Below are 13,803 nucleotides of genomic sequence, written 5' to 3' on the forward strand. Positions count from 1 at the left end.
TCTACATACAAATTGCATGAGTAGAAGAAATTACATTTTCAAAACAAATGGAGTCAGGCAGGTCCTTCTCCACATTCATTTCCATTCAAAATTTTCATTTCATGCTCGATGTTAGACATTCATTTTTGGCGACTATCAATTTGATGTAATCCATTTTGTGTATGACTAACCACTAATGTAGTTATTTTAGAAGCATTATTACATAGTAATTTTATCACGCAATTAAATTTAAATTCTTAGTTTACTCTATGAAAAAAGTATAGACAATAGATTAGGATGAATGCATTATAACCTTTATACCACAAGTATTTCATAAGAAAAATGTGAAAGTCATTTTTATCAACTACATTGTGTTTTTACTGTCTAGATAATTAGTCCCTTGATTGGTTGACTTCCATGTATTGATGTACATCCATACTTTGTACTCATATTACATATTTGTATCAATAGCTCTAATTGTCAAGATAACCGTGGATGCCAACTAACATAAGGGGCTTTACCGCTTTAGGCATTATTGTCAATTTTTTTTATTCAAAGCGCATCTTTGTCATTTTTAGACTTTTGTTTTAGTTTTTCCTCAAAATAGAACAAAACAATGTGGCAAAATAGCTTTAAAAAACATCTTTACAACTTTTTCGGAAAAATTTAAAGACTAAAACCTCTTAAAGTAGTTTTAAAGATTTTGTTTTTAAAAAAATAGAAGCCAAAAATAATGCTCGTATCGTTGGTATGAAGGCTTCTCCTCTCTTTTTTCTTTTAATTTCCTTCGAAATCACCACCTGCACCCTTCTATCCATTGTTCTTTCTACCGTGTTGATTTATTGATGTTTTGGTTGGTGATTTAGTTGTATTCCATTTTTTCCATTAAAACTATCTATATGTGCTCTATTTTTTTTTTTTTTAATTTCAATCATTCTTTGTCTAAGTTTTATTCAAAGTATTTTGGGTTTTCATATTTTGGGTTTTTTTTTAAAAAAAAAAAAAATCAAATGATTAATTAATTGTGTAAAATATATTGCAAGCTATTATACCATGTTGTGAATTAAATTGATTGAATTTCATTTGTTAAAATTGAGGGATTAGTTGGTGAATTTTTTTTTTTTTTTTTTTTTTTTTTTACTGGTTTATAATTTTATTTCTTATAATTGTAAATCATATTCTGTATTGATTTTTTGTTTCAAACATTATAGGTTCATTTTTATCTTTTATAATATATACTTGTATTGGGGGATCTCAAATCAATTGTGGTTTGAAGGCTAAAAAGTTGTGTCATTGTTCTTAATTGGTAGGGATAGAAGGGGAGAACGTGAATACGAAGTCTTAATTTGCAGCACCGCATTCCTGTACGTGGTTGAAGACTTGAGGTATTTTTATTTTAATGGATGATCAAGGAGTATTGACTATTGAGGGTCTATTGGTATTTGGTACATTGTTTTCTAGCATGACTAGCACATATAATGGATTTCCAATTTTAAAGTCAACCAAGAAAATAAATTTGATCTAATTTAGTTGTTTTAGATTATGAAGAGTAATATTATTAATGCAACATCATCTTCCTCTAATCTATTAACTTTTAGTATCAATGTATCATCTACGTGTAGGGTGTTTGATTACTTTACTTTTGTGAGCCTTTACACTACGTTATTGAACTTTGAACTGATACAAACGGATCGGAGAAAATAATACTAAAAAATTCATGCATGTTCATTTAACTTTATAGTTGTATAAAATCTAATAATGATCATTGTTTAAGAAGATAATCATAAATGTTAATCATCTTTTGCGGTTTTGCTTCATGGAAATTCACTAATTATATATTATTGTTTGATAAAGAAAATTATACAATGGAAATTAAAACCCTAGCTTCATGGAATGGAATATTGAAAATTCTCTTTTTTTATATGTATATTATAGTTTGATAAAAGAAAAGTATAAAATGCAAAACCCTAGTCACGAGAAATATCAAACGAGAAAATGTGGTGCTACGCGAAGAATAATTATATAACATGACCAAAAAAAAAAAAAAAAGCACTTAGCCAAAAATATTTATTAAAGATCGATTTAATTGCAATCGATTCCAATGAGAATGAGAAGTCATAATCTGTATATTGCCATCAATATATAAATTATATGAAGTAAAATCATATTACCAAACCCTAGAAAGAAACTACGAAAGATAGTTAATTGGCTGGAGTTTTTTATTCTAGGCCTAGACAAATACCGGATGATAATGAAGAGTCAAGACGTATAAACATTATTAAATATGTTACGTACTATTTAGCTTTGTAGATGTAGTACTCATCATTGGCCTGGCTTAACCTTTTAAATGTGGCTAGAATGCATAGAATGAAAGAAGAAATGGAGGTAACAATGCCTTTGAAGCTGTTGGTAAACATGGAGGGGGATAAGGCAAAGGTTCTTTATGCGGAAGCTGGTAAAGACTTCGTAGATTTCCTCTTCAACGTCATGTCACTTCCATTAGGCACCCTTATGAAGCTCATCAAATCGAAAGATAACATGGCGGGTTGCCTAGGCGAACTTTATACGAGTATCGAGTCTCTCAATGGTGAGTACTTGCAAGAAAATGTTGATAGAGACGTGGTGTTGAAGCCAAGAGGTTCTGTTAGTGTTCCTTTGTTGTCCATAAATAATAATGATGCCCTAGTTAATTCAGAGGATGAGGTTGAAAATCTAAGCAATGTTAGTGTTCCTTCATTGTCAATAAATAATAATGATGCCCCGGTTAATTCTGAGGATGTTGAAAAACCATGCAATAAAACTGGTGCTGGATATGTGATGGGAGGAGTATTAACTTATATGGTAATGGACAATTTGGAAGTTAAACCTATGTCTACCTCTTCTGTTGTTACTCTTATGAAAAAGTTTCATGTCAAGGATGCTTCTTCATTGATCGAGAGGAATGTTCGAGTTGGTCTTAATCAGGTACTCATCCATATATATACTTCAAATTTTGATTACAATTACGATCTATCTATCTATAACTAATACGGAGTACTAAAACAAAAGTCACTAACCTTATCATTGATTTCCACATGGAAACTTTTCATGAATTCTTCATTCACCATTTAAATAAATCTATATTAAATACTCGTATATACTATGAATCACGATAATATGATTCTACACTAATTTTCCACACACATTTACTGCAAAACTTTTAATTTCTAGATACTCTAAATTGATTGTGCTTATTTGATTGATACTCCCTCCATCCCAAAAAGAACGACCCTTTTGGCCAAAACTTTGTCTCAAAAAGAATGACCCATATGCATTAAAACACCCACCAATTTACTACAATATTTGTGCAAAATTAGCTTCCCCATATAAAAATTTGATTTTCCATGTTATTTTATTACTTTCTCTCTTTATTTTTTTACAAACCCCATGTAAATTCATCTTTCCAATATACTTTTACTTCTTTTTACTTAACTTCCTTAATACCCGCGTAATCAACCCAAATGGGTCGTTCTTTTTGAGACGGAGGGAGTACTTGAGTTACAGTATATTTTTGTTAAATATTTTAAGTACTAAACCTACATTTTTGTTCCACAAACCTTGATCTGTATCAAATTTAATTTGTTAAATATTCGTATCGTTTAAAACTGTACAATGCACGATCCAATATTACTCTAGTTACAATGTCATTCTAAATACTACCCTTCTGATTTGTCACGTTAGTAAAAAGTTCATAACTACAATAGGGGATATACTTAATATTTACTCTGTATGAGGTGATTTCTAGAACACGAAGTATGAGTATGTGCTAAAGAGTTTTTAATTTTATGGCAAATGAAAAATGGAAGATTTAAGGAATGAGTATCTAAAGTATTTATTAATTAATTATGCTCGCAGGGAGTAGCAATTTTGAAGGCATCCTTGGAGACTCGAGCTGTTTTGACCAATGTATTCCTCGAATGTATTGACTTGCACCCGAGTACATCTAGAGGAAGTGGATCTAAAGGAAGATCCAGATGGCATTTATTCAAATAAAAGTGACAACATGCATTATTGTACATGTCGGTATAACCTCAAAAACGGGGTCTTCCTCTGCACTTGCCACGTGGAATTTCCCGCAATCTATCATATATGTATCTTGTTTTAATGTACGTTTTAAAACAATTCAAATTATTTTATGCAAAAACAACAAAATTATAAGAATTGAAAATCATACAATATATATGAATGAAATATTGAAATTTATCAAAAATTATATAAAACTTCAATAATATTTTTCATCCTAAAAAATTTATTTTAATTTTGCTTGTTGTCATCATATGCGTCATATCAATGCATAATTGTCACATGGTGGTACACTTCGCAATAAGCTAAAACGCTGAGTGTTTTTGCCTAAACTTACCTTAAATTTGAATTAAAAGAGAGTATTGTCTAAACTAAAGTAACCAAAAGTTGTAAAACCACGCAAACACGTGCTACTCGCTACCTTTAAAATGCCAAAAAAAAAAACCTTTTTTTTTTTTTTTGACAGCTGGGAAACAAGAATAAACTGACTGCTAAAAGCTAGCCCTGTTTCCTGGCCTGAACGGCCAGATCATGGGCTATAGCAGTAGCAGTTCTGGGAACATGACAACAGCAAAAATATGAAAAAATCAAACTAATATTAAGGATATCCGACGCCAATCTCTGTAGTTCCTTAGGTGCTTGTGATGGTTTCCTGATAACCTTCACACATATTTGGCTATCCGTTCTGACTTCTATTTGGTTGTGATGCCGACTTGCTCTACTGATACCTTCCTTGATCGCTAGTAGTTCACTTTGCAAGGCCGACCCACTTATCACTCGCTTATACCCTTTCTGCGTACATGAACCATCCTTAGTGATGACCCACCCAATGCCTGCTGAGTCTAGTTTCCCTGATGCCTTTTTCCATGCCCCATCAACTGTTACAATTGCCACCTCCTGGGAAATGGGTGTGCCTCGATGCCAGTAATTTAACCCTCCATTAACCTGTTCCAGGGGATCCTGATTGTCTTTGACTGTGATCTTCTTCCTTTCTTCATTTGACAACGTGTCCAATGCAGTTCCTATCAGGCTCATTATTCGATCTGGAGAAGCTTTGTCCTTTTTGAAGAGGACTTCATTCCTGTGTTTCCATACACACCATAGGGTGGCCAGAAAGTGTTCAGGGAAGTATGGAATTTCATTCTCCCTTTTAAAAGCATAAGTCAGGAAATTCTTCACCCACGCATCCACTCCAATTAACTCCCTGTCAGACCTTATTCCCAGATTGCTACATGCCCAGATTCTCTTAACCATCTCACAATCTCTAAAGAGGTGGTCAGCTGTTTCATGCTTTTTGTCACACAGGGCACAATTCATGGGTACACCAATTCCTCTTTTGGCAAGCTCTGCACTACAGCTGATCGCATTATTTATGATTTTCCATCCCAGCAGTAACCATTTTGTCGGGACTCCCAGTTTCCAGAAGCGTTTCCAGAACCAGTCACCTCGCCTTTCCATGAGTTGCCCCTGCAGCCATCTGTATCCCGATTTGATTGTGTATTCCCCATTTTGTGTTTCTCCCCAGAGAATCTCATCTTCTAATTCCGGCTTCAGGGATAAGGATAGAATTTGATTCACTGTCTCAGCATGAAAGAGTCTCCAGATAATCCCATTCTTCCATTCTCCTCTCTCAGAAATTAAGTCAGAGACTTTGGTGAACGTTCTCCTATCTTCCTCTGAAATTCCTGGTTTCATACGTACTGGTCCAGCTTTTGTCCACCTATGGTCCTCAAGTCGCACCCTGTTCCCCTTCCCTATTCTGTACCAGAATCCCTCCCTCATGAGGACTGCAGTCTTTGTCATTCCTCGAAACGCCCAGGAGCATCTATTCGGAATCTTGCTCTCCATTCCTCTTTCTATAGGAGAACCTCCATACTTCCCTGTAAGAAGTCTTCCCACTAGACTACTCTTGTTATTGTGTACCCTCCAAGCTTGTTTGAGGATCATAGCCTGATTAAGCCTCATTACATTTCTCAATCCTAAGCCCCCCTCCACTTTATGCTTTTCCAGTACCTCCCTTCGTTTCCAGTATATCGGCCTTTTATCCTTCACCCCCGCCCAGAAGAATTTTAAACACAGTGATCCAATCTTCCCCAGGGTTTTCTTAGGCAGCAAAAATACCGATAAGATATGGCATAGTGAGGCAACTAGTACTGAGTTGACCAGTAATAATCTTCCTGCTTGGGATAACGCTGTAAACTTCCATGAGAGCAATTTTCGCGAGATTTTTTCTACCAAATGATCAAACTGGGAAAGGTTTCTGCCATCCACATCCATCGGGCACCCTAGATATGTTCCAAAATAGTTCTTACTCGACATGCCCAGTGATTTCCTAAAAATCTTCACAAAGGTCGACGGCGTATTAGGGCTGAACATGACAAAGGATTTTTTTACACTAACTATTTCACCCGAGATCTCACAGAACTCATCCAGGGCTCTCTTCAATTCTCTACATACTTCCAAGCTTGGCCTGAAGAACAGCAGGGCGTCATCTGCAAAAAAAAGATGAGAAATAGTAGGACATTTCTTGCCTGCCTTGATTCCCCTAAGTCTTCCCTGCTGCTGAAGCCAGGTTAATCTCCGGGAAAGAACCTCCATGCATAGGATGAATAAGTAAGGAGATAAAGGGTCTCCTTGTCGCAAGCCTGCTTTCGGGGTAAACCACTCCGACTGGTCACCATTTACCAAGACTGCATAACTGACCATTGTAACACACTGTTCTATCCACTTTATCCATTTTTCCGGGAACCTCATGGTCTTCAGAATGTCAAAGATAAAGTCCCAGCGCACTCTATCATACGCTTTGTTAAGATCCACTTTCATTACTCCTGCAAAATTCCCATCCTTCTTCCTCTTTCCTTTCACAAAGCTAATAAGTTCATGTCCTATAAGTGTGCTGTCGCTCATCAGCCTTCCTGGAACAAACGCATTCTGATTTTCTCCTACTAACTCTTGCAGGATCAGTTTCAATCTATTCACTAAGCATTTTGCAATCACCTTGTAGACTGTGTTGCATAACCTGATTGGCCTAAACAAATCCACTTTCTTAGCATTCTCCTCCTTTGGGATTAGACATATAAATGTCTTATTCCATTCTTTCAGAATATATCCCCCAGAGAAGAAGCTATTCACCGCCTGAAAAAGATCTTCTCCCATAATATCCCAGCATTTCTGAAAAAGTACTGGAGGACAACCATCCGGACTTGGGGCTTTCAACGGTTTCATGCCAAACACTGCTTTCTTTACCTCCTCTCTTGAGAAGTCCCTATTCAAGTGATCAATATGCGAATCTGTCAGTTGAGGGAGGTGACGGAGCCATTCCCCAGTTAAAGCAATGGACTCATCCAATGACCTTGGCTCGTCCACTTTATCACTGCAGTAGATTGTTTTGAAGAACCTAACAAATTCTTGTTTAATCTGATCTTGGTCGGAACACCAAATTTCATCTTCAAGCTGCAGCACTCTTATTTCATTCTTCAATTTTCTCCCCTTGACTGCCCTAAAAAAGAAAGAGGTTGGTTTATCTCCTAGAATCTCCCATTTCCCCCGAGTTCTCTGTTTCCAGAAGGAATTTTTAATCTTCACCTCTTCCTCAAATTGACTTCTCAAGTCCTTTTCTCGAACGCATTCCTCCTCTGTCATGTCTGCTGTTTGTAAGCTTGCTAAAGAGACATTAATCTTCTCCCAGTTCACTTTGCGCTCATCTCTGAAATTCAGACACCAGGCTTTCAAACTTCGCCTTGTTGCTTTAATTTTTTGTTGAAGGCAGTACATCCTTGATCCTCTTGATTCCTCCTTCCAGGCCTCATAAATGAGTTGACACGCCTCCAAATAGTTTAAAGCCCAAGCTTCCACTCTATATGGCCTGTTCTTCCGTTCCAGCTTTCTTGGTAGAGAGTCAAACAGGATTGGTCCATGATCAGAAACAAAGAATGAGAAGTTCCAAACTAGCGCTTCCGAGTAAGCATCTTTAAAGGACGAGTTGCAATAGGCCCGGTCTAATCTTTCCATAATGTTATCCTCTCCACTTCTATTATTCGTCCAAGTGAAATCCATCCCTTTGTATGGCACTTCAATTAAATCATGGTTGATTCTCCACCTTGTAAAAGTTGCAGCTCCTCTAATAGGTAACACCCCCCCTTTTTTCTGAGAGCTCCACTCTACTTGATTGAAATCCCCAATTAGAAGGTGGTTCCCTTCAGAACTTCGAATAAACACACTCAAATCATCCCATACCCCCATTCTAAATTCTAAGTAAGGCGAACCATACACAAACGAAATAAATATAACATCATTAAACTCATCCCAAGCTTTACAGCAGATAGCATTGGGTGATGATGATACTACTTCCATCCTACAAGACCAATAAAGAAATAACCCCCCCCGACCCTTCTACAGAGACATCCACTCCAAAGCATTCTCTAAACCCAATCTTACTAAAGATTGGGACTAAGTTCCTAACATAACACTTGGTTTCAGAAAGGAAAACAACATCTACATTTAATTTACTACTCATATTACTAATAAAAGGAATTGCAGAGTGATCCTTATTATTCAAGCCTCTGCAATTCCAGCTCCAAAGCTTCATTTGTCTTCGTGTGGCTTTTCAGGGCCAGCCACTGAGCCTCGAACACAGCCACAGAAACATCGACACCCCCTCGGAATTTGGAACTTCTTCCTTGTTGCCTTCGGTCCCTTCCTTGCCTGCTTTAGCATTCTTTTCGCTTGAGGTCTTCCTTCACCCGTATCTTCTGAGGACTCCCCACTATCACCATCTGATAGGCCAAGCTTCACTCTCTTCCCCTTGTCTACTGTCGTGTTTTTCTTCCTTTTCTTCCCAATCACCTTGAGTGCGCTTGAGATCTCCAAATCTTTCTCTTTCGGTGATTGATTTAAATCGAAGTCCTCTATTGTCCTTTCAGAATCCGAGCTCAATTCCACAATCTCTGGGCTGAATGAAACTTTGAAAGCGGGCCTAGATTGAATTGGGCTTGGACACAACATTACTTGCTTGCCTTTATCCGCATTCACCTCCTTTGCAGATTTGGAAATTCGGGCCTCTTCGCTTTCCCATTGGGCTGGATCTGTGTTTAAATCTTGCAATTTCTTCATTTGGGCTACCACAAGATCCGAAAGAGGAGAAACGGGTGGTGATTCGACCGAAGCAGGTGCAATGGGTGAACTGGGAGAGTTTGGTGGGTTCGGAATTTCTTCAGCGATAAGGTTTATAGTGGGAAATAGTTTGGTTGGGTTTGGGGGTTTTTCTGTTGGGCTTTGGTTATGGGTTTCCCTAGGCCCAATATCTGACTTTAAGTAAGGCGCACAAATTTTCCCCAACTCGTCACATGGCCCAAGTTGATGCTTATCTTCACTTACCTCCTTGTCCAAATCATCCTTACCATATTGCTTACCAACTTCTTGAGTATCACTTCCACTATCACTGGATAGGCCCAAGTCTAGCAAGGCTTGTGCAAAACTCAACAAGGGTGAGTCTGGCATGGGTCCCCATGCATGATCAGTTGGGCTTAGCGAGGAAAAAGGCTCCACCCCTTCCAAACAAGAGTCAGATGGATTTACCACATCTTCAAAAACCGACGGTGAAGATGCGACAGAGAGGAAATCTGGGGATGAATCCTCACCATCTAGAATGTCGGCTAAAGATTGGTAATTATCCATAATAGGATAATAAGAGAAGTGTGAAGCACGAGTGTTTTTATTTTTTAAAGTGAAAAGGTACCAGAAAAGTAAGTTGAAAAGGACAAGAGTATAAAGAGAAATGATAAATAAAGAAAGGGGGTAGTTGTTTATAAATAGAAAGTCAGCGCTATAAAAGAAGGAAGTGGGACTATTCGTTGATAGAATATTCAGAATAAGGAATAATAGCTTGAACTTAAACGGATAAATGGGTATAACTTCGAGTGAAGTAGGGGTCCATTTCGAATAAACAAGAGAATAAAAGGAGTCCACCAATAGAAAACAAGATAAATCTAACCTGAAGTAGTACCCAGATTGATTAAAAACCCCCATATAACACGGGTGAGTAGGTACCTAGGTGAGATATTGTATATTCACAGCTTGCCCAATAAATGTTCTGCTCTCCATTACTCTCCTTCTCTTTCCTCTGTTTTCAACCATACAAAAGTCTCCCTCTGCTTCACCATTAATATCCATGTCCCCTCTGCTTCTTTTGTTCGATGAGCAATGCAAGGGATTACCCAAACAAACCGGGTTCAAACCAACCGGGTTCCAGTCGGCCGCGTTCAAACCAACTTGGTCTCCCACACTTATGACATGGGTCGACAATCTGACCTTCTTCAGAAATGGTCTACTCCACTCGCCACCGCTCTCATACAACGCGCCACCTTGAATTTTCTTATTCGGGCATATTATACAAGAAATCTTTATCCCCCGTCTCTCAAAAAGCGTTTTCCGGCCACCCTCATCATCGTCTCTCTTTCTCTTTCTGTCTTCCTGACTTTCCTGGTTACCCTTCCCTCCGCCTGCTCCACTCCTATCTCCTCCATTCTGGTTGTCGCCATCATCTTCATCCCCATCATCCTTACCATCGTCATTCCCCTCATCCCCATCATCATTCCCATCATCATCATCATCCCCATCTTTCATGTTTGATGAACTAGAGCTATCCTCCTCCTCACTGCCAATGTCTTCCTCTTTGGAGTTCTCAGACGAACCGCTTTCCACCTCATCTGGAGATTCTGGAACCCAATCTTCCTCTGATTCACTATCCCCTTTTTGATCCCTTGAACTCTGCACTTCAATCAAGTTAATCTTCGAAGTTCTGTTTTTCTCCACTCTCTTCAGCCCTATTATTTTATTCGTGTATAATGGTAAGTAAGTAGGATCCACTCTAATCTCCCCATTATTGTCACACGCAGCATACATTGCCGCTTGCAATTCTCTACACCTTCGCTGAGGGCAGATCCTGCAGCACTTCTCCTTATGACCAATTACACCACACGTTCTGCAGAAGACAAATACTCCCTCATATCGAAAATCCACCCACTCAAAGCTCCCTTGATCGAATTCGAAATAAAATCCAGGCACTAGAGGCCTATTAAGACTGAGCCAAACCTTAGCTCTGAAAGCGCCCCTTACTGGTGGTGTAAGGGATTCTTTATCAAAACATAGAACACGTCCAATTCTTGCTAAGACCCTACTTGCAACAGACACAGAGCTGTAATGTACTGGTAGTCCTTCCACTTGTACCCAAAGATATGCCCCATCAAAATTCATCGAGCGTAGCGAATGCCCTATTAGACACTTTTTAAAGATGATTAAAGCTCCTTTGTAGTTGCCATGACCATATCTCAGTAATGCTGAACAATCATCTTCCCTTGTGAACTTTAAGAGGAATAGCCCATCCAGCTTCTCTACCACAATCAATCCTCTAAACCTCCAATACGAATAAATCCAACTCTGTATTTCCTCTGCCGTGAATTTCACCCCTCTCCAATCTTTGAATTTTCCAATAACCATAATTCTCTTATCATTCAGTGCTTTGGACTCCTCCTCCTGAGTTGGTCTGAAAACAGGTCCCATTTTTCTAGGATTTAAGAAAACTGAAGGTTCTAAGTTCATACCTCTACTCATCAGTGATTATACTCTAGGGTAGAAGTAAGGAAAGTTTAATTTGTCTAGAGATTGAAGGTGCCAAGGAGATGCTCTAGTTTCCTAGAGAGAGAAAAAAAAAACCTTTGAGAAAAACTTTCCAAACTATACCTTATCAAACACACTTATTTATTTCTTCCTTATTCTTTTGACTTAATTTAATAACCACAATATCAAACACTTTCGACCTATAGAGCTATCTATAACAAAAATAATCTACTCCCTCCGTCCCTAAATTACATTTCTCCTTTCTATTTTTGGTATTCCAAAATTACATTCCTCCTTTTTATTTTTGGTAAGTTTTTTTAGTAAATTAACTATCTTTTTTGTTTTATATTTAATGCTTTCTTACTCATCCTTACCTAATCTCACTTATAATCCTTGTGCCAAATTACAATGAATATGATTGGTTAAATTTTTTTAATTAGGAGCATGTGATTGGTCCTTTTTTTTTGCAAAGGATTGATGACTTGTCATGAGTAATAACTAATCTATCTTTGTACTTCCCATTGCATTATCTAATTATTGTTATTTGTCTTATTCTTCCCTCCTTAATTCCTGTGTAAATTTCCAAAGAGGAATGTAATTTAGGGACGGAGTGAGTACTCTATTTGTAACACTAGTAAATGTATTATAATTAAAAAGAAAATTATAAAAAAAGCAAACAGGCTATTGAAATTCCCTAAAAAAACTTTTAAGTTTATAGGTGGGAAAGTATTGGAACTCAAATCTACTATTGCGCATGCATGCTATGCAACATTAATTACTCATCTGCCATTGTAATATACCAATAATCCATATATAAATTCACACCATAAACCTTAATCAACATGAAATTAGAGCATTGCATCTCTTACTCAAAATGAAAAAATTAAAAAGAAGGAGAAGTGTTAAGACTAACCAGAGTGAAATGAAAAATGAGAAGAGCAAAATAAGCATAAAACTATTAGTAGACACAAAATCAAAAAAAGTTCTGTTTGCTGAAGCAGGCAAAGACTTTGTGGATTTTCTGTTCCATATTATGTCTTTGCCTGTTGGTACTGTCATTAAGCTTTTAAACGGTAAAGTTGGCATGGTTGGTTGTCTAGGATCGCTTTACAAGAGCATCGAGTCCTTAAATGACGACTACCTTCAACCGAATTTTGACAAAGACTCTGTTCTACAGGCAGAGACAGCTGCTACTGATGTTCCGTTACTATTGTTACCAAATGATAATGTTGCTGCACCATCAGCAGCTGGTATTAGTAGTATAAAATATTTTCTGTGTAACTCATGTTATAGGGATGGTATTAGTGGCTATGTTACTGATTGCAAAGGTGCAGTGTGTCCAAAGTGTGGCGATACGATGAGCATTAAGCTGAAGTATTTCCGGAACATGGGTTCAGAGAAAAGTACACCGTCGTCAAGCAATGGAAGTGGTGGTTATGTGAAGGGAGTGGTGACATATATGGTAATGGATGATTTGCAGGTTACGCCGATGTCTACCATTTCTGGTATAACTCTTATTTCTAAGTTTCGTGTTAAGGATGTTTCTGCATTGGAGGAGAAAGAGGTCCGAGTTGGCCTTAATGAGGTATGTAAAAATGAAAATTGTATACTGTTGTAATTTTGTTTGGTAGAAAAGGTTGAAATTTGAAAGTTGATTTTGTTGTGTTTTAATTATTTTTTACAGGGGTTAGCTATGCTGAAAGCTTCCTTGGAGACTAACACAGTGCTCACCACTGTCTTCCTTAATGCATAGAAGATGTACCAACTTCAATTAGCCACTGTTGATGACGTCACTCGAAGCAGGACTGTTTTGTTAATTTTTTTGGCTTAGCTAAGAACTTGCCTTTTGGTTATCTCCTGATGTTTATGTTTGTTTATGTTTTCTTGTTTGGTGAATCATTAGTATGAATGAATCCATGACCTTCTTTTGATAATATGTTGGATTATTGTATATTTGTATCATCACAATAAATCTTTGGTCTCTCTGCTATTTTCATAATATTTGACACGCAAATTTTCCATTTTATGCTGCGTTTATTCTGTATCACAATAATATTTCCAACCTCTAATTACTGGATTAATTACTACTCTGATTCAACTAATTCAGTACAAATAAAGTAGTTAAGTGCGGTACTACAGAGTATT

At 37.3% G+C, this 13,803-nt stretch overlaps 3 protein-coding genes across 3 annotated transcripts; 2 read left to right on the forward strand and 1 right to left on the reverse strand.

The window, feature by feature from the left end:
- The first annotated feature begins 2,370 nt into the window (after positions 1-2,370).
- On the forward strand, positions 2,371-4,011 carry LOC145596134 (uncharacterized). Its single transcript, XM_081652559.1, has 2 exons — positions 2,371-2,943; positions 3,874-4,011. The coding sequence occupies exons 1-2, from the start codon at positions 2,371-2,373 to the stop codon at positions 4,009-4,011; spliced, it is 711 nt and encodes a 236-aa protein (XP_081508685.1).
- A 528-nt stretch (positions 4,012-4,539) lies between these two features.
- Positions 4,540-8,394, reverse strand: LOC145596135 (uncharacterized). The gene has a single exon (XM_081652560.1). It carries the CDS (start codon positions 8,392-8,394, stop codon positions 4,540-4,542), a length of 3,855 nt encoding a protein of 1,284 aa, XP_081508686.1.
- Positions 8,395-12,580: 4,186 nt separating this feature from the next.
- On the forward strand, positions 12,581-13,411 carry LOC145596137 (uncharacterized). The gene is made up of 2 exons (XM_081652561.1): positions 12,581-13,243; positions 13,343-13,411. Exons 1-2 carry the CDS (start codon positions 12,581-12,583, stop codon positions 13,409-13,411), a joined length of 732 nt encoding a protein of 243 aa, XP_081508687.1.
- Positions 13,412-13,803: the final 392 nt, after the last annotated feature.

The sequence above is a fragment of the Chenopodium album genome, chromosome 19, assembly GCF_948465745.1.
Source record: "Chenopodium album chromosome 19, dcCheAlbu1.1, whole genome shotgun sequence".
In the NCBI taxonomy this organism is placed as follows: domain Eukaryota; kingdom Viridiplantae; phylum Streptophyta; class Magnoliopsida; order Caryophyllales; family Amaranthaceae; genus Chenopodium; species Chenopodium album.